The 22,260-nt window shown below is 39.1% G+C and overlaps 1 protein-coding gene across 1 annotated transcript; it reads left to right on the forward strand.

Annotated features, from left to right (window-relative positions):
* The first annotated feature begins 248 nt into the window (after window positions 1–248).
* LOC133652878 (myosin heavy chain, fast skeletal muscle-like) lies at window positions 249–18,033 on the forward strand. The gene is made up of 41 exons (XM_062051830.1): window positions 249–276; window positions 399–440; window positions 510–720; window positions 1,436–1,579; window positions 1,652–1,808; window positions 1,910–1,937; window positions 2,298–2,409; window positions 2,513–2,605; window positions 2,682–2,745; window positions 2,818–2,916; window positions 2,997–3,100; window positions 3,246–3,384; window positions 3,623–3,741; window positions 3,817–3,966; window positions 4,045–4,215; window positions 4,284–4,590; window positions 4,793–4,860; window positions 4,945–5,032; window positions 5,131–5,248; window positions 6,284–6,407; window positions 6,560–6,696; window positions 6,774–7,029; window positions 7,107–7,349; window positions 7,434–7,610; window positions 7,686–7,831; window positions 7,918–8,008; window positions 8,095–8,484; window positions 8,572–8,698; window positions 9,091–9,209; window positions 9,287–9,483; window positions 9,586–9,769; window positions 9,846–10,011; window positions 10,089–10,213; window positions 10,285–10,593; window positions 10,684–10,887; window positions 10,970–11,095; window positions 16,110–16,280; window positions 16,969–17,073; window positions 17,352–17,447; window positions 17,700–17,831; window positions 17,914–18,033. The coding sequence occupies exons 3-41, from the start codon at window positions 517–519 to the stop codon at window positions 17,932–17,934; spliced, it is 5,811 nt and encodes a 1,936-aa protein (XP_061907814.1). The 5' UTR covers window positions 249–276; window positions 399–440; window positions 510–516; the 3' UTR covers window positions 17,935–18,033.
* Window positions 18,034–22,260: the final 4,227 nt, after the last annotated feature.

Consider the following 22,260-nt stretch of genomic DNA (forward strand, 5'->3'; position numbering starts at 1 on the left):
TTAAGAAAGGACAATGTTAGAATACACAGTTCTAAGTCAACTCCTGCATGGCGGATGATTTGCGGACAGGAATGTTTAGATTTGTTTTTCTTTCCCCACCTCATCGTGGCAGCAGTCGTGATGATGAGCAGGGGAAGCTATTTGATACCATTCTTCCAAGACAAGCTCATTGACCTAAACAGGAGAGCTGCTCCTCCTTGGTGGCTGGAGATAACGGTATAAAAGTCCAACTCGCAGCCCTCTCCAAAGCTTTGGACTGATAGGCTGCCAACCAAGGTGAGTCTACCTATTCTTCTTTTACAATTCATTTTGACTGATTAGTTTATTTCTCATCAACATACATCTATGTGACCATTGTAAGTCTTACACTTTTGTGTAATTTCCTCTGCTTTTTTTAGTATCTACACCACACAGCAGCTGCATCACTGTGCAAGAAAAAGGTACGTTTGAATACAAAATAAAACTGTATTAACATGAGCTATACACACATTTTCATTTGCTTCTCAAAGCGGCGCCATGTCTGGGGACCCGGAAATGGAGTGTTTTGGCCCGGCGTCGGTTTTCCTCCGAAAGCCAGAAAGAGAGAGACTTGAGGCTCAAAACACTCCTTTCGACGCCAAGACTGCTTACTTTGTGTCTGAGGCCACAGAGATGTATGTAAAAGGAAAACTGGCGAAGAAGGAGGGCGGAAAAGCCTCTGTTGAAGTCAAGGGTGGCAAGGTAAAACGAGATTGATTCAAATAAAGTAATTGTTTTAAAACTGCTAGAAATGCTCAGCTTCCACTAAAATGTAAAAATAAAAAAATGGGGTCAAAAAATTACTTGTGAGTTTGTGTTTGACTAAACAAGCGCTAAAATCCTTTTGTTCATAGTTAGCCACTTTCTTGATTTTCTTCTCATTGATTGTGGTAGAGTCACAGTCCATTAAACAATGTTGAAGCTGAGCGTCAATTGACTTCAATGGGGGAGCATAGAGTGGGTTATTCCACTGCTGTCATTGGGTAAATTCTCGGCTTTGTCTCGCCCATCCGACACCAAGAGTTTCTGGAAGTGAATGGAAAGTGGCCTTGGCCACGGCTGGTCTGGATGCTCAGCTTCTGCATGATTATTGGATGATCTGCCTGTGGCTGAATTTTTGATTGACAGCTAAATGAGCGAATCAGTGATCTTGAAATAAAATCCACTGCCAGAGCAATTTTCAAGTTTCATTCCATTGTTCCTAATTGATATGGATAATTTTACAATCCTCTAAGGGAACTTTTCTTTGTAAAATCTAGCATCTTTATATCTTTTATTTGGTATTGGAGACTGTACTTGTGTTTAGAGAATAACTGAAAATGACTTTACCCTACCTGAAAGATTAGCAGCCGCCACTGATATTCTTGTGTTAAATTGATTCTAGTCATGCCGGCTAATCTTTTCTGTTTTGATACAGACTCTGACTGTCAAAGATGATGAAATATTCCCCATGAATCCACCGAAGTTTGACAAGATTGAAGACATGGCCATGATGACCCACCTCAGCGAGCCCGCTGTGCTGTATAACCTCAAAGAGCGCTACGCAGCATGGATGATCTACGTGAGTCCTGCTCTAACAAGACAGTAGTGTTCATAAACTGTAAGTCAAACATCGCATTGCGTGCTTTTCCAGACCTACTCTGGGTTGTTTTGCGTCACTGTGAACCCTTACAAGTGGCTCCCAGTGTATGACGCAAAGGTTGTATCGGGATATAGAGGCAAAAAGAGGATTGAGGCACCACCCCACATTTTCTCCATCTCTGACAACGCCTATCAGTTCATGCTCCAAGGTATCATCATTAAGTATCTTTTCAACTGCAATATATAGTATGTCACTTTTTCCCTGGCAAACACTGGACAATCAAGCAAACCATATTATATTTCCCCACAGATCGTGAGAACCAGTCCATCCTGATTACGTAAGTGACTTTCATCGATTAATTTATTCATTTACAGTATACAGACAAAAGTATTAGGACAGCTTCTGGAGTGAAAAATGCTTGTTTGTTCAACCAGACATCCCAGGTCAATGCCGGACTGCAGGAACTCAAATACACTGTATTTCTAATTATGTACAATGTTTTTTTTCCTGTATGTTTCACAATCTTCTTAATCTGTATTTATCTAAGGAAAGAAAACTAGCAAAATAAAAATGTCATTACTCAGCATTATCACTGTCTCTCTACTGTGTACAAGACTAATAAACATATTGATTGTTCAATTATTTATATTTGTCCATATTGAACATACATGACATTTGAAAATCATATCTGCCAAAGCGGAGAATCCGGAGCAGGAAAGACTGTGAACACCAAACGTGTCATCCAGTACTTTGCGACAATCGCAGTGGCTGGAGGAAAGAAAGCAGAACAATCTGCCAGCAAAATGAAGGTGAGATAAAATATAGCAAAAGTCATATGTTTGAGTTAAAAAAAATATTACTTCATACTATACAAAGTTGTGTCACAAAAGTCAAATTGTTGTCTTTTTGAAGGGATCGCTGGAGGATCAAATCATTGCAGCCAATCCCCTACTGGAGTCTTATGGTAATGCCAAGACCGTGAGGAATGACAACTCCTCCCGCTTTGTAAGTGTCCTTCTATCTATGTTCCTAAACAAGGATTGTGAGAGCTTTTAAAACAACTCCCTTGCCTTTTGAATAGGGTAAATTCATCAGAATCCATTTTGGCACGACGGGAAAGCTGGCTTCAGCAGATATTGAAACTTGTAAGACAAGAAATGATGAACACACACTTTGGTTTTGTGGTTTTTTCTACATTTTTTCGGTTTGATCCACAGATCTGCTGGAGAAGTCACGTGTGACCTTCCAGCTATCTGCTGAGAGGAGCTACCACATCTTTTATCAGCTTGCGACAGGCCACAAGCCTGAGTTGATAGGTTTGTAGCTGTTTTTCTCATAAACTGTTTGTTGCATATATGTTTTCGTTGGGTTTACACCGAATTATTACAATTTCCAGAGGCTCTACTCATCACCACCAATCCTTATGACTATCCCATGATTAGTCAGGGAGAAATTGTTGTCAAGAGCATCAATGATGTTGAGGAGTTCATCGCCACTGATGTAAGCATTAATATACCACATTTGAGACATCTACAAGGTTTTCAAAAACTTTTTGATACTCTCTAATCTTCCAAAAAGTCAACTACAGTACTGCCTTATCCTCTTGAAGGGATCCTACATGACATGAGTTTTGTCTCTGCTGTAGAGTGCCATTGACATATTGGGCTTTACTGCAGAAGAAAAGCTGGGCATTTACAAGTTAACTGGAGCCGTGATGCATCATGGCAACATGAAGTTCAAGCAGAAACAAAGAGAAGAGCAAGCTGAGCCTGATGGCACTGAGGGTATTACTTCTTTGTGACAGTGTGCTCTTCTCACTGTATACATCTGTTAATATTCTTATGTTCAGTTGCATTGTGAAATAGTGCATGTTGATGGTACTACAAGGCTATATGATTCACAGCAGATGGGCATAGTCTGCCCAGCTGCAATGTATGGCATCCATACAAATATTACCAGCAGTATGTAGGGGAACCTGAGGCGCATGTCATGGTAATCTTCTGTGGTATCTGCTTTCATCAGTGGCTGATAAAATTGCCTACCTCATGGGCCTCAACTCAGCCGATATGCTTAAGGCTTTGTGTTATCCAAGAGTCAAGGTGGGCAATGAAATGGTGGTTAAAGGTCAAACTGTTTCCCAGGTAATATACACAGAGTCATGAGTACAATATATGTATCTATGTTTGGCTTGTAAAATTCTATGTATTATCCTGTAGGTTCACAACGCTGTCATGGCCCTCACCAAATCCGTCTATGAAAAAATGTTCTTCTGGATGGTTGTCCGAATTAATGAGATGTTGGACACCAAACAGCCTAGAAACCACTTTATTGGTGTGCTGGATATTGCTGGATTTGAGATTTTTGATGTGAGTTAAAGCCACGTAATGAATGTTACTGTAAAGTGAGCGGGATACATTCATCTTGTATCTCTCTTGCCGCTACAGTTCAACAGCTTGGAGCAGCTCTGCATCAACTTCACCAATGAGAAACTGCAACAGTTTTTCAACCACCACATGTTTGTCCTGGAGCAAGAAGAGTACAAGAAAGAAGGAATCGAATGGGAGTTCATTGACTTCGGCATGGACTTGGCTGCCTGCATTGAGCTTATTGAGAAGGTATACAAGAAAACCTTGTCAAATTTAGATAACACAATAAATAATATAATGCTGACATTACATTACAGCCAATGGGCATCTTCTCTATCCTTGAAGAGGAGTGTATGTTCCCCAAAGCGACGGACATAACCTTCAAGAACAAACTGTATGACCAACATATTGGCAAAAGTGCCCCCTTCCAGAAGCCAAAGCCAGCCAAAGGCAAAGCTGAGGCTCACTTTGCCCTTGTACACTACGCTGGAACCGTTGACTACAATGTCAATGGCTGGCTGGACAAGAACAAGGACCCCCTGAATGACTCAGTTGTGCAGCTCTACCAGAAGTCCTCAGTCAAGCTGCTGGCCTTGCTGTTTGTATCACATTCATCTGGAGATGGTACGGATTACTTGTGATACAAGAGTCACATGGTAGTTGTTTGTACTGTCAATCTAGTCACATTCAACATTTTTAGATATGCAAGATATTTTCAGAAGAGATTATAGTGTAAATGTTCAATGACATCTAAATAATCAAAACGTGATCAGATGGAAAAATGTCAATTAAATAAAATAAAAAATATATCCTTAATCTGTTACAGATCCAAAAGCAAAGAAAGGTGGCAAAAAGAAGGGTGGTTCATTCCAGACTGTGTCAGCTCTCTTTAGGGTAATAGAAAAAAACAACCTTACACTGTGACATTTGATCACAATAGCATTCAAATATTACAACATTCATGCCTTACAATTTCAGGAAAACCTGGGAAAGCTGATGACCAACCTTAGGAGCACCCACCCACATTTTGTGCGCTGTTTGATTCCAAATGAGACAAAAACGCCAGGTCGGTTGACACTTCTCCCATTACGCTTGAGTCAAAACACAGCTTTGTAATAGCGACTTGTTCAAGGAGCTTCCCATTGATCACGTTTACTGGTTTAGGTCTGATGGAGAACCACCTGGTCATCCACCAACTGCGTTGTAACGGTGTGCTGGAAGGCATCAGGATCTGCAGGAAAGGTTTCCCCAGCAGAATCCTCTATGCTGACTTCAAGCAAAGGTAGCTTGTTCTCCTACCACAATAAACAATTATGCTAATTGCTCATTATATTGTGCAGAGGTAACTGATGATGCAGTGAGTGACAACAGAGGCGTGTCCAGATTTTTTTTTTTTTAGAGGTGGCACGGGGGGGCACCTAGTTCTGCAGGGGTGGCACCCACAAAACCGTCAGTGTACTCCAGGAGCAGCTGTAGCTATTATAGGAACACACACTAGATGTGGTGAAATTTGTCCTCTGCATTTGTCCCATCCCCTTGGGGAGCAGTGACAATCATTGGTACTTTAATCTTTAATCTTAATCTTACCACCACCAAGTATGGATATAATTTTTTTGTAAGACAATTGCTGACCTTAAATAATAAAGACGCTGCCGAGTATTGAACCCACGTCATGGGGCATAAAAGGCAATTGTGTGGCTTATTACATCACCAGAGAATTATTATAAAGTTAATTAAATTACCATATATATTCTTTGTTCCAATTTTGTGTTATTCATGCTGCTCGCAGAGCAGTAAATGGCTTGGATTAAGTTTGCTGTCAAATTTAATATCATGCTCTGTTATTATTTTATTCTGTTGGCAATTAAACAAATACATTGTTATACTCTATCCAGATTCCAAACAGACTGCAACGCTCAAAAGCCCACATTTTCAATGGAGTTTCGGAGTTCTTAAGTTGTCGAATCTCCTTGCAAAATCTGAACCGCGCCCCGAAGCGGTTTGGTGGTACGGCTGGGCAACAAGGCTTTTTATGTCATAATTTCCGGCTAATACCCTACATGAAGCTTTGCGGAAATTCCCCCTTCATTACTCGACACACAACAAGAACGCTCAGCACATTTCTCCACATCACTAGATTAAGAACACTACCACCACCCACAGGATATAAGCGCATCACTGTCCTACTACTTTCGTATGCTTCAAATTGCTAAACCTCTGAGTGGGTTGGCCTATCGGATTCTCGTGGTGGCATGTGCCACCCCAGGCTAGCCCCTAGACACGCCACTGAGTGAAAATGTCCTTTATATTCTTTCAGATACAAAGTATTGAACGCTAGCGTCATTCCAGAGGGGCACTTCATTGACAATAAAAAGGCTTCAGAGAAACTCTTGAGCTCAATTGATGTTGACCAGAGTCAGTACAAGTTTGGACACACAAAGGTAATTTGTTTCCCTGGAGTTAATAGATGTGGGAAAAGTTACAGCACAGATTTGTACATACCAATGTCAGCTGTGCTTGCTTGTGTTGAAATAATAATAATTGAGTACTGTACTTTGAGACTGTTTGGATCACTTCGGCATTCATTCATCAGGTGTTCTTCAAAGCTGGACTTCTTGGTACACTGGAGGAGATGAGAGATGAGAAACTGGTTGAATTGGTGACTATGACTCAGGCTCTCTGCAGAGGTTACGTCATGAGGAAGGAGTTTGTCAAAATGATGGAGAGGAGGTACGTAACCGCCACAAAGCTTGAAAGGGATTTGCATATGGCCCAAACTTTCCTAACCCTCCTGTTTTAAATGCTAGGGAGGCCATATACTCCATCCAATACAACATACGCTCATTCATGAACGTCAAAACATGGCCATGGATGAAACTGTACTTCAAGATCAAGCCTCTGCTAAAGAGTGCAGAGACCGAAAAGGAGATGGCCCAAATGAAAGTAGACTTTGAAAAAACCAAGGAGGATCTCAGCAAGGCTTTAGCCAAGAAGAAGGAACTAGAGGAGAAGATGGTTTCTCTTCTGCAGGAGAAGAATGACTTGCAGCTGCAGATTCAGTCTGTAAGTTAAACAGAAATACTTATTATTTAACATGACTATGATGTGTTTGTTAAAACTATACATCATTGTTACTCCAGGAGGGTGAAACCCTTGCTGATGCTGAGGAAAGGTGTGAGGGGCTCATCAAAGCCAAAATCCAGCTGGAGGCAAAAGTCAAGGAGGTGTCTGAGAGGCTGGAGGATGAGGAGGAGGTGAACGGTGAGTTGACAGCCAAGAAGAGGAAGCTGGAGGATGAGTGCTCTGAGTTGAAGAAAGACATTGATGACATGGAGCTTACCCTGGCTAAAGTAGAGAAGGAGAAACATGCCACTGAGAACAAGGTTGGTGTAAAATACAAGATAGCTTAGATGACATAATCTCCTAAAGAACTAAAACCCTTTAAAATACTTCTTGGCCTTGCATAGGTTAAAAACCTGGTTGAGGAGATGGCCTCTCAAGATGAGACCATTGCCAAGTTGTCTAAAGAGAAGAAATCCCTCCAAGAGGCTCACCAGCAGACATTGGATGATCTTCAAGCAGAGGAAGACAAAGTCAACACTCTGACCAAGGCCAAGATCAAGTTGGAACAGCAAGTGGATGATGTATGTCATGACAGATCAGCATTATCCTCTTTGTGTAAATAAAAAAAAGACCAATACATTCTTTGTTCAAATCAGCTTGAAGGATCCCTGGAGCAAGAAAAGAAGCTACGCATGGATCTTGAGCGATCAAAAAGGAAGCTGGAAGGAGATTTGAAGCTGGCCCATGAATCCATAATGGATCTAGAAAATGACAAGCAACAATCTGATGAGAAAATCAAGAAGTATGTAAAGTTACTGCTTAATCTACTACATTCATGTTTCCTTCAGAGTAAAGCATTCATATTCTTTATGTTTTTTTTTAACCAAGGAGGGACTTTGAGATAAGCCAGCTTCTTGGTAGAATCGAGGATGAACAAATAGTTGGGATTCAACTTCATAAGAAAATAAAAGAATTGCAAGTAATGTTACGCTCATTCATTTGATACTATATGACACCTTAATAGTGAATTATTTATTCAGAACTATGTGTGAAATACAATAACAGGCTCGTATTGAGGAGCTGGAGGAAGAGATTGAAGCTGAGCGTGCTGCTCGAGCCAAGGTGGAGAAGCAGAGGTCTGATCTTGCCAGGGAACTAGAGGAGATCAGTGAGCGTCTCGAAGAGGCTGGCGGGGCCACATCCGTTCAGATCGAGATGAACAAAAAGCGCGAAGCTGAATTCCAGAAGATGCGTCGTGACCTGGAAGAGTCCACCTTGCAACATGAGGCCACTTCTGCAGCTCTCCGCAAGAAGCAGGCTGACAGCGTGGCAGAACTTGGGGAGCAGATAGACAACCTTCAGCGTGTCAAGCAGAAGCTGGAGAAGGAGAAGAGTGAATACAAGATGGAGATTGATGACCTCAGCAGCAACATGGAAGCCATTGCCAAATCCAAAGTAAAGTTCACAATAAGCTCATTAGTCTGCATTATCAGTATTTACAATATCCTTGCTTATACATTATGTCCCCAACTCTTTTTGTAGGGAAACTTGGAGAAAATGTGTCGTTCACTGGAAGATCAACTAAGTGAATTCAAGTCCAAGAATGAAGAGCAAACGCGTCAGTTAAATGATATGAACATTCAAAGAGCAAGACTGACAACTGAAAATGGTGAGTTAAAGCCACGTACAATCAAAACACCCATATAAGCAAAAAAAAATTGGGGACGGCGTGGCGCACTTGGGAGAGTGGCGGTGCCAGCAACCTGAGGGTTCCTGATTCGATCCCCAGCTTCTACCATCCTAGTCACATCCGTTGTGTCCTTGAGCAAGACACTTCACCCTTGATCCTGATGGATCGTAGTTAGCGCCTTGCATGGCAGCTCCCGCCATCAGTGTGTGAATGTGTGTGTGAATGTGTTTGAATGGGTGAATGTGGAAATAGTGTCATAGCGCTTTGAGTGGTTTGAAGGTAGAAAAGCACCATACAGGTATAATCCATTTACCATTAAATCACTACTTTAAAATGATCCTACAGATTTATGGAATTATTTTTCCTTTTAGGGGAATTTGGTCGTCAGTTGGAAGAAAAGGAATCTCTGGTTTCCCAGCTTACAAGGGGCAAACAGGCATTTATTCATCAGATAGAAGAACTTAAAAGAAGTCTTGAAGAAGAAACAAAGGTACATTGTTGTGCTGTGGTCTTGTCACATAATGTCAATATCTATTACAAATGATTTTCCATGTTTGATATTATAAGTCCAAGAACGCCCTGGCCCACGCTGTTCAGTCTTCTCGTCATGACTGTGACCTGCTCAGAGAGCAGTATGAAGAGGAACAGGAGGCCAAGGCTGAACTGCAGCGATCCATGTCCAAGGCCAACAGTGAGGTTGCTCAGTGGAGAACCAAATACGAAACTGATGCCATCCAGCGTACAGAAGAGCTTGAGGAGGCAAAGTAAGCCATGACACACAAATGACAACTTCATTTTGTTCAATCAAATATTCTTAATATAAAAAAAGCTTTCCTATCATTAAAAGATTATATTTGTATTTGCAGGAAAAAGCTTGCTCAACGTCTCCAGGATGCAGAGGAGAGCATCGAGGCAGTGAATGCAAAGTGTGCTTCTCTGGAAAAGACCAAACAGAGGCTGCAGGCTGAAGTGGAAGATCTGATGATCGATGTGGAGAGAGCCAACGCTCTGGCTGCCAACCTTGACAAGAAGCAGAGGAACTTTGACAAGGTCAGCTTTTATTTTGTTGTAGAAATGCATACATTAATAGGAGGCGACTGAAGATGCTCATTTGTGATGTGTTCAGATTCTAGCTGAGTGGAAGCAGAAATATGAGGAGAGCCAAGCAGAGTTGGAAGGTGCACTGAAGGAGTCCCGCTCACTCAGCACGGAAATGTTCAAACTGAAGAACTCCTATGAAGAAGCTCTAGACCACCTGGAGAACCTGAAGAGGGAGAACAAGAACCTGCAACGTAAGATGATCAATGTGTTTATTATAAGCACTGCTGCATTTGACGATACATGCAATGCATGTTACTTTTCTTAACAGAGGAAATCACAGATTTGACTGAGCACATTAGTGAGTCAGCAAAGACAATCCATGAGTTGGAAAAGGCCAAAAAGATTGCTGAGAGCGAGAAATATGAAATCCAAACAGCTCTTGAGGAAGCAGAGGTACTCAAAATTATATGTAAACTTTAGTATAATCTTGACTGTCACAAACCTAAACTCCTCAAACACCATAGGCCACCTTGGAACATGAAGAATCAAAGATCATTCGCATTCAGCTTGAACTGACACAAGTCAAGAGTGAGATAGACAGAAAGCTTGCAGAGAAAGATGAGGAGATGGAGCAGATCAAGAGGAACAGTCTGCGTGTGATCGAGTCCATGCAGAGCACCCTGGATGCTGAGATCAGGAGTAGGAACGATGCCCTGAGAGTCAAGAAGAAGATGGAGGGAGACCTGAATGAGATGGAGATTCAGCTCAGCCATGCCAACCGACAGGCAGCTGAAGCCCAGAAACAACTGAGAAATGTTCAAGGACAACTAAAGGTACTGATATCATTTTTGTATTATTGTAGATGGGCTTAATATTGTGTATCCTGACTGCATGCACCTTGACTTAATTTACTGCTCATTTAGGATGCTCAACTGCACCTTGATGAGTCTCTGAGGGCTTATGCAGACATGAAAGAGCAAGTTGCCATGGTGGAGCGCAGGAATAACCTGATGCTGGCTGAGATCGAGGAGCTGAGAGTTGCTCTAGAACAGACGGACAGGAGCCGCAAAGTGGCTGAACAGGAGCTGGTTGATGCCAGTGAGCGTGTTGGTCTGCTGCACTCGCAGGTACTCAATAATGTGTTACCTGCTACATACTTGTTCAAATGTTAAAAATGTTGAAAACTTCTTTTTTTTTTTTTTTTTCTAGAATACAAATCTTATAAACACGAAGAGGAAGCTGGAGGGAGACCTTGTCCAGATCCAGGGTGAAGTGGAGGATGCTGTTCAGGAAGCACGGAATGCTGAAGAAAAGGCCAAGAAAGCAATTACTGATGTGAGTACCACAATGATTCATGCCCTGGCACAATTGGAAGATAACACAATAAAATATTATAATTAGGGCTGTTGAGGTTAACGTGATAATAACTAATAGATCATTTAACGGTGCTAATTTTTTTGACTCGTGATTAACGCGGACACGTCCTAGTCATAGTATGAAAAAATTTAATGGCATTCAGGTACTGTTGAGCCTCAAGCGGAAAAATAGCAAGCAGAAATGGACAAATAAAATGGTACATTATGGAAATCCCATGTCCAAAGCCATGGCAAGTCGTTCTCCAGACAAGACAAGACTATTGTATCTTTGATCGACATCACTGGAACAAATGTGTGGTGGTACGCTTTGCCACTAGCAGAAAAAACGAGCTTCACTTTTGTGTTTATATCAGGTTTACTGCATTGATAAAATAAAATGTACATTGTTACTGTAACTGGTTTAGTAAGATGGGGTAAAAGCTCAGCAGAAAAGAAAGACAGAGGCAAGAGGGCGACAGTAGGCAGGAAGAGTTTATATACTTTATTCTTGTCACATCGTCAAAACACCTACTCAAACCAATCACACACACTTCCGGCTGCACAATAATGACACTACACGTCACATCCTGTCTAACTACAGTAACAAATTAAAAATGTCTTGCATTACAATCATGCTTGGATGTTCGACAATCCACATTTTGTGTTGTTAATGTGTGAAACTGGTACCTAAACATGGTGTAGCTCCTCTGAATGCAAGTGCTCCTACAGCAGGAATACAAATTCTGTATTCCTACAAAAGACCAACTCTGGCAAGAAACCAATGCACTATTATCATTAAAAGTGTGTTTGCTGTTTAAAAAACCATAAGTTTTAAAAACATCTCATTAAACTAATTGTCCATAGTTAAAAACTTGAAAATTATCTACGTAGGGCAAACCTGGGCAATTACTTTGACTCGGGGGCCACATTCAGAGAAATAAAAAGTGTCTGTTTACATATATACATACATACAGTACATATACATATGTATATCAAAAAATGTAAAACAATTATTATTTTTTTACTGAATGAGACACCCAGAATGTACATGAAAATAAAGAATGTGGGATTTACGATATTAACTATGAACGATAAATTACTGAATAATAATGACAAATTAAGGTCGCTACTCTTTTACTTTTTAGACCAGCTGCTCGATTGATATATTTTACATCTAAGATACACGCAACAAAAATGCAACAAACATGGCGCACTGTCGAAGAACAGGTCTCATTGGGTCTATTTTCATACACAAGCAGGCAAAAAACTACCGCTTTGGTCTACTGGCGCAGCTAAAATCAACCAAAACTGAAAACTCTTAAGCGGGGCTTTAAATGGGTTGTATTAAGATTTTTTCCCCTACATTTAAAACACTTCATTGTGGTCTAAATAACATGTAATGGTGTTTCTTTGGTCAGCATTTTGCATAGATTATGTTTTACAGACGATGATGTGATGTCAAGCCGTTTTCTAACCATCTCCTTAGGATGCGCCGTTTGGTGGGCGGGTCTTATTTACGTGGCTCCACTTCGACAGCGTCTTCTCCCCGTCATTTTTTGTTACAGTTGTTAGCGCTTCCATAGATATAAGTTAGAACTGTTTGCTACTTTGTATTAGAAATGGCAACAGCGGAGGATGAATGGCCCACAACATAAGGATAGAGAAAAAAAAAGGAGCTTTTTTACTACGGTGCGGACTACAATGGCGGATGCGTACACATTTTTCAGGACTTTTGCAGATTCCAAATACACAACAGCGTGAACCAGTGGGGATGATAAGTTGGTTTTGCATAATAGGTCGAAACAAAACGTTAGATAATATGTCTCCTAACAGGTGCCATTTTGGGGTCCCTATACACACACCATAATAATACACGTATGTTGAAGCACAGCTGACTATGGTAGTCGTAATGCTAAGACAATCTATCAAGCGGTGTGGTTTATAGCTTATCAAAGTTTTACTAAAATGTTTGACAGATTTTTGAGCACCGTGTGTAATGTTCTATATTCTCAATTAAACATCAACGTTTTGGTCTTACCTGTGCTTGCTAGAGTCATTTATTGAACAAGCTTCAACCTGCAGTCAACGGTATCTCTTATGTGCGACCGCCATCTACTGGTAACACTTATCATTACACCAAATCAAATATCTTCGAGGTCAGCACAACCAGAAATAATTTATACACAAGGCGCACCGAGTTATTATGGAGGTTACTTTTCAACAAATTATGATGGCAATTTAATTTTTTTTAAACTGTTAGCAAAATGTGTGTGTTTAAAGCCTTTGTGTTTTAAAATGCAGTGTATAAAAATGTATTGTTTAAAAATTCAGTGTTGACAAATTCAGTGTTTTAAAATTCAGTGTTTAAAAATTTTATGTATAAAAATTCATGGTAAAAACAATCAGCGTTTAAAAATGTAGTGTATAAAAAGTCAGTGTAAAAAAATTCTAAGTTTAAAAATTCAGTGTAAATAAAATTCAGTGTATAAAATTTCAGTGTTCAGTGCATTAAATTCAGTGCTAGAAAATTCAGAGCAGAAAAATTCACTGCTTCAAAAAGCAAGACCCACTTCCAGTAAATTAAGACTGAACAATCGATCCTGTCTTAGAACAAGCCAATGTGGTGTCAAGTTTGAGGTCACGTGACACAAGTCTTGTAAAAAGGCATAAAAAAGGCAGTTAACTGGGCTACCTAGGCATCCATCCATCCATCCATTTTCTACCCCTTGTCCCTCTCGGGGTCGCTGGGGTGCTGGTACACCCTGGACAGTTCGCCACCTCATCACAGGGCCAACACAGATAGACAGACAACAGTCACACTCACATTCACACACTAGGGCCATTTTTTGTGTTTAATCAACCTATCCCCAGGTGCATACAAAAGAATAATATTTAATTGCGGCCCGCTGGATGCTTTCAAACTATAGAAATAATTCAAATGGGTAATCTGCACTTTTAAGTGACAAACGGGTTACTATGGTAACTATGGGAACCTCTGCTTTATGCAGACCAGACACTAACAGAGTAAGGCGGAGTGGGCGTGGCTTGTTTACACAGGAACAAGCCTGATACGTAAGTGTCAGATGGAGGCAGATTTCTACAACAAAGTTTTGCAGAAAAGTGATACTATATAGAATATGTAGAGGGGTTTTTTACGCTTTGCATTTATGTTTCGCCATGTTTTTTGCATCTTTGTTGCTCTTGCTCGATTATAAATGATGTCGATCAAGGAGGGGTTCTGAGAAGTAGAGGAGCAACGCTCATATATTCTCAATATTCAGTCTCATAGTTAATTTTGTAAGTCCCACATGCTGTATTTTCATGTACATTCTGAGTTTCTACGTCAGTAAAAAAACAAAAATTCAATTTTGTTTTTGAGGTGGTTTGTTACAATGTTTTAGTACCAGTTATTATTGTGTGAGTACCATCGTTTTTCACTAATGCACAGCAACCTCCTCTGTTTAAAGTGTTTGTAAAAAGGGATCCAAGCACATACAGCAGATTCAATGGCCTGTGGTGTGTAGTGCTGCCTAATCTGCCTCTTTTTAAAACCTGGGTCAAGTGACTTCAAACTTGACACCTCACTGAGACAGTCATTTACCGGAAGTGGGTCTTGCGTTTTGAAGCAGCCAATTTTTCTACACAGAATTTTTCTACACTGAATTCAGTGTAAAGTGGTAAACGGTAAATGGGTTGTACTTGTATAGCGCTTTTCTACCTTCAAGGTACTCAAAGCGCTTTGACACTTTCCACATTGACACACAAATTTTACATCGAATTTTTAATTTTGATACACTTTTATACATTTTTAAAACACTGAATTTTGAAACACACGCATTTTGATGACAATTTTCTTTCAATTAAATTGTCTGTATAATTTAATATAAAAAAATTAAGTTCACAAAATTCAAACCCAAAAAATTTTGTTATATAAATTCAGTGTTAAAAAAGCTTTCGTAATAAAGACACAAATTAACCTCCACAGTTATTAGGCGCATTGTCGATTTTTGAAAATAAGGAATGGATTTGAAGTGCGTCTTATAGTTCGTAAAATATGGTACTTTCTATAGTTTAAGACTTACAGTCATATTAAAACAGCACTGTACGTTACAATGCCGACTATAGTTTTGATTTTAAAGGTCTAAAAAGATTATTTGGTTAGATCATTATTAATTTTTTAAAATCTTAACAAGTTGTATTTCGCCCAGGTCTGGTCTATACCAAGGGTAGTATCAGTGTATGATCGATACTAGAGTGATTAGTCATGTTTTAGTTCATGTTTAAAAACTCAGGACACAGGACCGTTGTGGGACAGGTTAGTTTTACCCTACTGATGATGTGTTTTAGCAAGAATAATCGCCTGGACACAGGAGGACTTTACGGGGGCTTTAAATTAGTAGTTAAAAATGTACTGTTAATACATGTGATCGGTATCGGCCGATCTCACTAATAGTTGATCAGTATCGGAATTGGCAGCTTCAAACCGTGATCGGAACATCCCTAATAATAATAAGAACATTTAATGAGTGCGACTCTCTTGGCTGGAAATTACAGAATACAGTGGTAAAAGAGTGCAGGGCATTATATTTATTATAATGTATATCTCCAAAACTATAAATGTATAGTTGATTGGAATGTTCTAGATTCTGCTACCATGTTACTAGAATCCTACAAGATCAGGGATATGAATCATTTTTATATGTTAAAATTAATAACTAACTTCTTCCAGTCTTTTGTCACTTCGTTGTGTCATTTCCGCCCAGACGTTACCCACTCAAAATAAATGTGTAAGTAATAATTTGTTTGGTCTTAGCTGTACATTAGATACAATATCTGCCAGAAATAAAGTCCACAGTAATCTGGAAAAAATTATTCAGTAAAATTAATTAAATGCCCAGCACTACATAAATGTGAATATCATTGGCTCAGCACAGTGGTCCAGTACAATACCTAAACATCAATTCAAAACGTGCATGTTATTTGCCCATGTCTAGGCTGCCATGATGGCAGAGGAGCTAAAGAAGGAGCAGGACACCAGCGCTCACTTGGAGAGGATGAAGAAAAACCTAGAAGTGACAGTCAAAGACCTGCAGAACCGACTGGATGAGGCTGAGACTCTGGCTTTGAAGGGGGGCAAGAAGCAGCTTCAGAAACTGGAGGCTCGGGTAGGTTGCAAAAAGATCTACTGTAATTTATGTACTGTATTAAATAGAGCTGTCCTATTTTGGTCTGAAAGCATGAACTGATGAACCCTGCTCGAATGACAGGCGTAACGTCTTCTAAGACAACCGGCACACTGCAGCAATCGATTCTTTGACCTAAGCATCTATATTGTCTTATATTGCTACAAACAATACCAAATAAAACTTCTGTTGATACTTTTGAAAAGCAAAAGCTTAACACACAACAAATCATGCACCATAGTTGCTTATATTTATATGTTTTACTAATCAGTAATGCAGGTACATAACACCTAGCCATCAAGTAAATATCTATATGTATAACTACTGTATATTTTCACTCCTTCTGATTTACTATACTTATATTTTGGTTCTGTTGTGATGTTTACAAAACCAACATACCGATTACTACATTACTCCATCCATCCATCCATTTCCTACCGCTTGTCCCTCTCAGGGTCACTATAAACTTATAATGAAGGCGTAAGAAAAAGTAAAAATGTTTCAGTATTTCTAAATACAAAGTGATCAATTCTTCTAACTGCTTCTCTCTCGCGTTAATGTATCAAAATTATCCATATTTTAATATGACACTTGATTCCACCACAAACAAAATGTTCCACTTGAACTATAGAAATAAATTTTGCTAAAATGTAGACTTGTTGTCATGAAGGTTCGAGAGCTTGAGTCAGAGGTGGAGGCTGAGCAGAGAAGAGGCGCCGAAGCCATCAAGGGAGTCCGCAAGTATGAACGTCGAGTGAAGGAGCTCACTTATCAGGTAAAAATATGAAAAATATCTACTCATCTACTCCTAAAGTGCTCTTTGTAGATAATGATTTTCCCCTCTAGAGGGCAGCTTCATCCTAATGATAAAAACACATGGATGCTACATGTGTAGCATGTACACAATATTAAACACACTGAATACTCTTTGCTGACCTCCAGTATTGCAGGATCGGCCTCTGCAAATGCATAATTCACTATTGACGTCAAATCCATAGAGAAACCGCGGCTTAAATGTAGCCTTACATAGACTACACTGTCTACCACATACAGACAGAGGAGGACAAGAAGAATATTGTGAGACTCCAGGACCTTGTGGACAAGCTGCAGCTAAAAGTGAAAGCCTACAAGAGGCAATCAGAGGAATCTGTGAGTATTGTTACCCCACATACAATACTCATGAAATGTTAAGGATAGTTGGCAAATCTAGTAAAGTTTCAGGATGAAGCTAAAATTATTATACAACCTCAAAAACCTAAACTGTTCAATGTTTCACTACTTTTTGGACAACTTCCAAGTGTGAAGAAGCACATTTTAGCTTCATCTTGAAATGTCCCCCTAACGTATTGTGAGTAATGCATCTGCTGTACTTGAACTTGTACGTACTTGTGCACATGGCAGGAAGAGCAGGCCAACAGCCACCTGTCCAGGTACAGGAAGGTTCAACACGAGATGGAGGAAGCTCAGGAGAGAGCCGACATCGCTGAGTCTCAGGTCAACAAGCTGAGAGCCAAGAGCCGTGACATTGGCAGGGTATGTTTTTTTATTTAGACGAATGTCTGCCTGGTGACTTTGACCTTTGAAATCTTATCATCTCTTCTGTGTTGCTTCAAAGGGAAAGGATGCCGAAGAATGAACAGCAGCCACAATAAGACACTCATGCAAGAAATCATAGAATATGATCTTTTTTGTTTGTAAGTGTCAATCAAAATAAATTGGCCAGCAATTGAATGACCTTTGTTTTGCTCGTTTTTTAAATGGAGACACACTTTCGGTGTTCATTGTAATTACCCCAAATATGATGTATTAGCCTCAATTCAAACAACACATCTAGTATATATCAAATGGCTTTGACCAGAACATAAGTTTCTATTTTTTCCCATTGTCTTATATTCCAAGTTTAGTGTCATTGATGCAAACCTGCAGATGGCGCCAAACGGCTGGCAGCCATGTGACACAGAGGCGAACAACAGAGAAAGAGTTGTGATGTGAATATTAAAATAATGGTAATCAATGGTGATGGGTCAAACCATACTAAGGAATCGATGCGTTATGAAATACAAAGGGTGATACCGTGTGCCCCGATGTGTGTGTCACCTAAAATAAACGTGACTGACAGAATTGTGGGAAAAAATCAAATTGCAATTCTTATTCATTACGATTCTGCATAATTTTTTTTAAAATACGTTTTTCAGGCTATCTTGCTAGGACTGGGTATTGCATTTGAACTGATACTACTTCTAAAACAGTGGTATTAAAAAAAATGGAAAACATGCACATTTTTGTAAAAAAACACTAATGCTGTTTTTCTTCCATGGAATTTTGCGACATTCAAGTTAAACAGATAAGCAATTGATATACTTCAATTACATAAAGTAAATGACAACTAAGTTTTCCATAAAAAAACAAGTTTAAACCAAGACTCTTCTGAAATCTATTCTGAATCAAATCATTACCCCAAGAATTGCAATCAAATTGAATCGAGAGTTCACATCCCAAGTTACTGAAACAGCTGCTGCGTCGTTTGACAGTGAAGCACTAAACGTTGTTTATCAGAAAACGCTCCTTCAGGCTCTTGAATGACAGCTTGTACTGAAAGATGTTGGTGAAGCGACATGCCGCGTTTGATATGGATATTCATTACCACCACTAAACTATATAGAACTGAGGAAAGGGAAACATTTTGAAATGTGGGAAAGTTTATGTTCTTTTCCTGTTTACTATTTGGCTCATTGACCTCAGTTGCATGTTTTATATTTATTTCTGCACAGCTATTTGTTCGAAAAACGAAAATAATAATAATTGTTAACTATCAATTTCATTTGTAGGTCAAATTTTGTGACTTTTTAAAATTCAGCATAAGGCACCATTATAAAACAGCAACCATGTCAGTACAGTCTACAGCAAGTCAGTGTGGCACACACTCACTGATCGAGGCTTCATTTACTCATCACTAATAATCAATAAAGTCATGTCACCAAACCAGCAGCTAAGAATAGTATACCCTTTTTATTGTAATCCACCAGTTGTTATTTTAACTGATATTGAATTTTTTTTTTTTTTTTTTAAATAATTTTTTCTGACCAATATTTTTTCTAAATGACAAGTTTTGAAAAATCATTGTTTGGTTGTCTTGTATTCTGGCCAATAATAGTAATTCCATCCATCCATCCATTTTCTACCGCTTGTCCCTTTCAATTATTTTTTTTTATTTTTAATATAACGTGTTTACCATTCAAATCAAAACCCCACATACATTGTATAGAGCTCTTCTAGCTCTATACATTGAACTACCTGTGACAAAAGAGCAATATTATCACCCTTACAGATATAAGGTGATTTATTTAGTGTCAAAGTGTCAGCTGCTGGAAATAAAACGGCGCGGTCAAGTTGTTGCCTGTTATCACGTGATCACGCCGTGCAGGTTAAGATAACTGCAAATCTTGGCGCTAATGTTACTGAGTGACCAAACACATGCTGCGTGTCAAGGTCCTGCAGCGATGAAAATAGACCTATTAGTGCATGCCTGCACTTGTTAACTTGATGTTACTCTTGATTACTTTTTGATCAGCTCACGATTCCAGTCTGATTCTTGGGATGATGATTTGATTCAGAATCAATTCTCGATTCATGTAATATATTACTTGGTATGCAATTATAATAAAACCTTTTCAAAACAGGTGACAGGTTACAAAAGGTCTTCTTGTCTGCTGACGTATGACTTATATGCACAACGTCTTTTTAAACATTTATTTTACAATTTTATTTACAAAAATCACAAAATGTTATTCAATAGATAGAAATTACAAATCAATTCAGAAAACAATACTCAAATACTAAAAAACAAAACAAATTAATAACGCAACAGTATCAATAGTGATAATAATAATAATAATAATAAATATAAATAATTACTGATTAATGTTTTGAATCTAAAAATGTATTACTTATAAATATATAATAATATATAATATAATAAATATATATTTTTTAATAGATTCTTGAATACAATATGAATAAATAAAAATCATTATTTGGAAGGTAATCCATTTTTTGGAGCATCCTTACTCTTTATTCCAATGGTGGAAAAGCCTCCCAGCAGTGTCACCTAGCCTCACTTAGGTATGCGGTCAGGTGCAAGCCTGGCTCAGGGAGGAGGACGCCCCTGCCATGCAGAGTCCCCAGGGATTGTACCAACTAGTCCTTTCAACAAAAAAATTAAAAAAATTATTCTCATTGAAAAGAGAAGAACTGTATCAAAAAGTATTTTGATTCAATTAGTTCCATTAATTAGCCTGTGCAGGTGAAATAAATAAATATAAATGCTTCATTTTGGAGATGTATTATGTCTGAAGCAGGCCTCCTGGCTTAGCATATAATCCCTTTTATGAAACAAGAGCCGTCTCGTAGCGAATGCTGTTCCACAATAAGAGCCAAGGCCCTAAACAAATGTCTGAGCTCACGCTGATGAGAGCTCAAGGCTGCCAGCATTGCTGAGGAGACGTCTATATTTGTATTTCCTCCATATAAGCACTGTCTTTCGCGCCGCAAAAGGGATCCAGTGTCACATTTTTATTTAATATATTGGACTACTTTGTGGGGTGTGAAGTCCCCAAAGCCCCTCGACCCTTGCCTCGTATCTTTGTCACTCCAGTGTCATCTTTCAACAAGGAAAGAATGCAAACTACCACAAGTCATATAAGAAGACACCCCTCCCCTGTCGCCCTAACAAACACGCAACTTTTGTGGAGAAGGTCAAGCCGCCAGCCTGGGCTCATCTTCGCTGTCAAGTCTGTCAGGACACACAACAAGGCCATCTGCAGTAGAGAATGAGTTTAAAAATAAGCGCGCACCCTTGAGACAACGCAAGTGCCTTTTGTGAGAATCCGGTAGATGTGAAACTCAGCACCTGTTGACTGCACAATTAGGACAAGTACAAAAGGCACTGCTAGGGAATCACAGAACAAATAAAAAAAACTATAATTCGGGTCTGTGAAGCTATTTTATGTACTGCAGATAATCCAAATTAAAAAAAAGTGTGGTGTAAATTAGGGCAATTATTTTGATAGTCGATTAGTCAGCGATTATCTTGACGATAATGCGGATAATAAAGCGTACACATAACTAATGGCTCTAAATTTTCCATCGACTTCTAAATGCAGCTTAAGCTATTTTAGGCATGTGTAACAACAAAGACGACTAATCCATTCATAGATATTTATTTTTTCTGTAACTGTGCTGCTCATTTTGCTGTTACAAACATTAAAATGAACATTAAAATGTTGTCCGTTTAAAAGAAAGGAAAGGCAAATTTCTAAAAAAAAATGTAACCTAGTTTTTTTTGTTAACAAAAACCCAGTTAAAATAGCAGAAATGAAAACAAACAACAAAACACAAAATCTAACATCCTCAAAAAGAAAAGAAGCATTTTGTGATGATGTTCAAAAAGCTCCACACTGGTATATTGACTATTGATTAACTCTTGGCAGTTTTAGCACACCAATAAACTCAATGTGTAGAATTCTATCTTTGATTAATTCTTAAAATGTTGGCTATTTCATATATTGTACTTTTAATCTTATGATACCTCCGCATTGGTGCCTGTCTGTCTCTGTGAGTATGTCTGTGCATGTGTGGTTCGCGTTTGTTATTGTGCCCTTTTTTACGGCATTGCAAATTGACAAAGCTTTAAAGGCCTACTGAAATGATTTTATTTTTATTTAAACAAGGATAGCAGATCCATTCTATGTGTCATACTTTATCATTTCGCGATATTGCCATATTTTTGCTGAAAGGATTTAGTAGAGAACATCGACGATAAAGTTCGCAACTTTTGGTCGCTGATAAAAAAAGCCTTGCCTGTACCGGAAGTAGCGTGACGTCGCAGGTTGAAGGGCTCCTCACATTTCCCCATTGTTTACACCAGCAGCGAGAGCGATTCGGACCAAGAAAGCGACGATTA

Source organism: Entelurus aequoreus, linkage group LG01 (genome assembly GCF_033978785.1).
Source record: "Entelurus aequoreus isolate RoL-2023_Sb linkage group LG01, RoL_Eaeq_v1.1, whole genome shotgun sequence".
NCBI classification, from domain to species: domain Eukaryota; kingdom Metazoa; phylum Chordata; class Actinopteri; order Syngnathiformes; family Syngnathidae; genus Entelurus; species Entelurus aequoreus.

Excerpts from the sequence above, each read along its gene's own strand:
- LOC133652878 (XM_062051830.1), top strand. The coding sequence starts at position 517 with ATGTCTGGGGACCCGGAAATGGAGTGTTTTGGCCCGGCGTCGGTTTTC. Across the intron at positions 3,742-3,816 it reads AAGGTCAAACTGTTTCCCAG|GTTCACAACGCTGTCATGGC; the intron begins GTAATATACACA and ends ATTATCCTGTAG. Across the intron at positions 8,699-9,090 it reads AAGACTGACAACTGAAAATG|GGGAATTTGGTCGTCAGTTG; the intron begins GTGAGTTAAAGC and ends TTTTCCTTTTAG.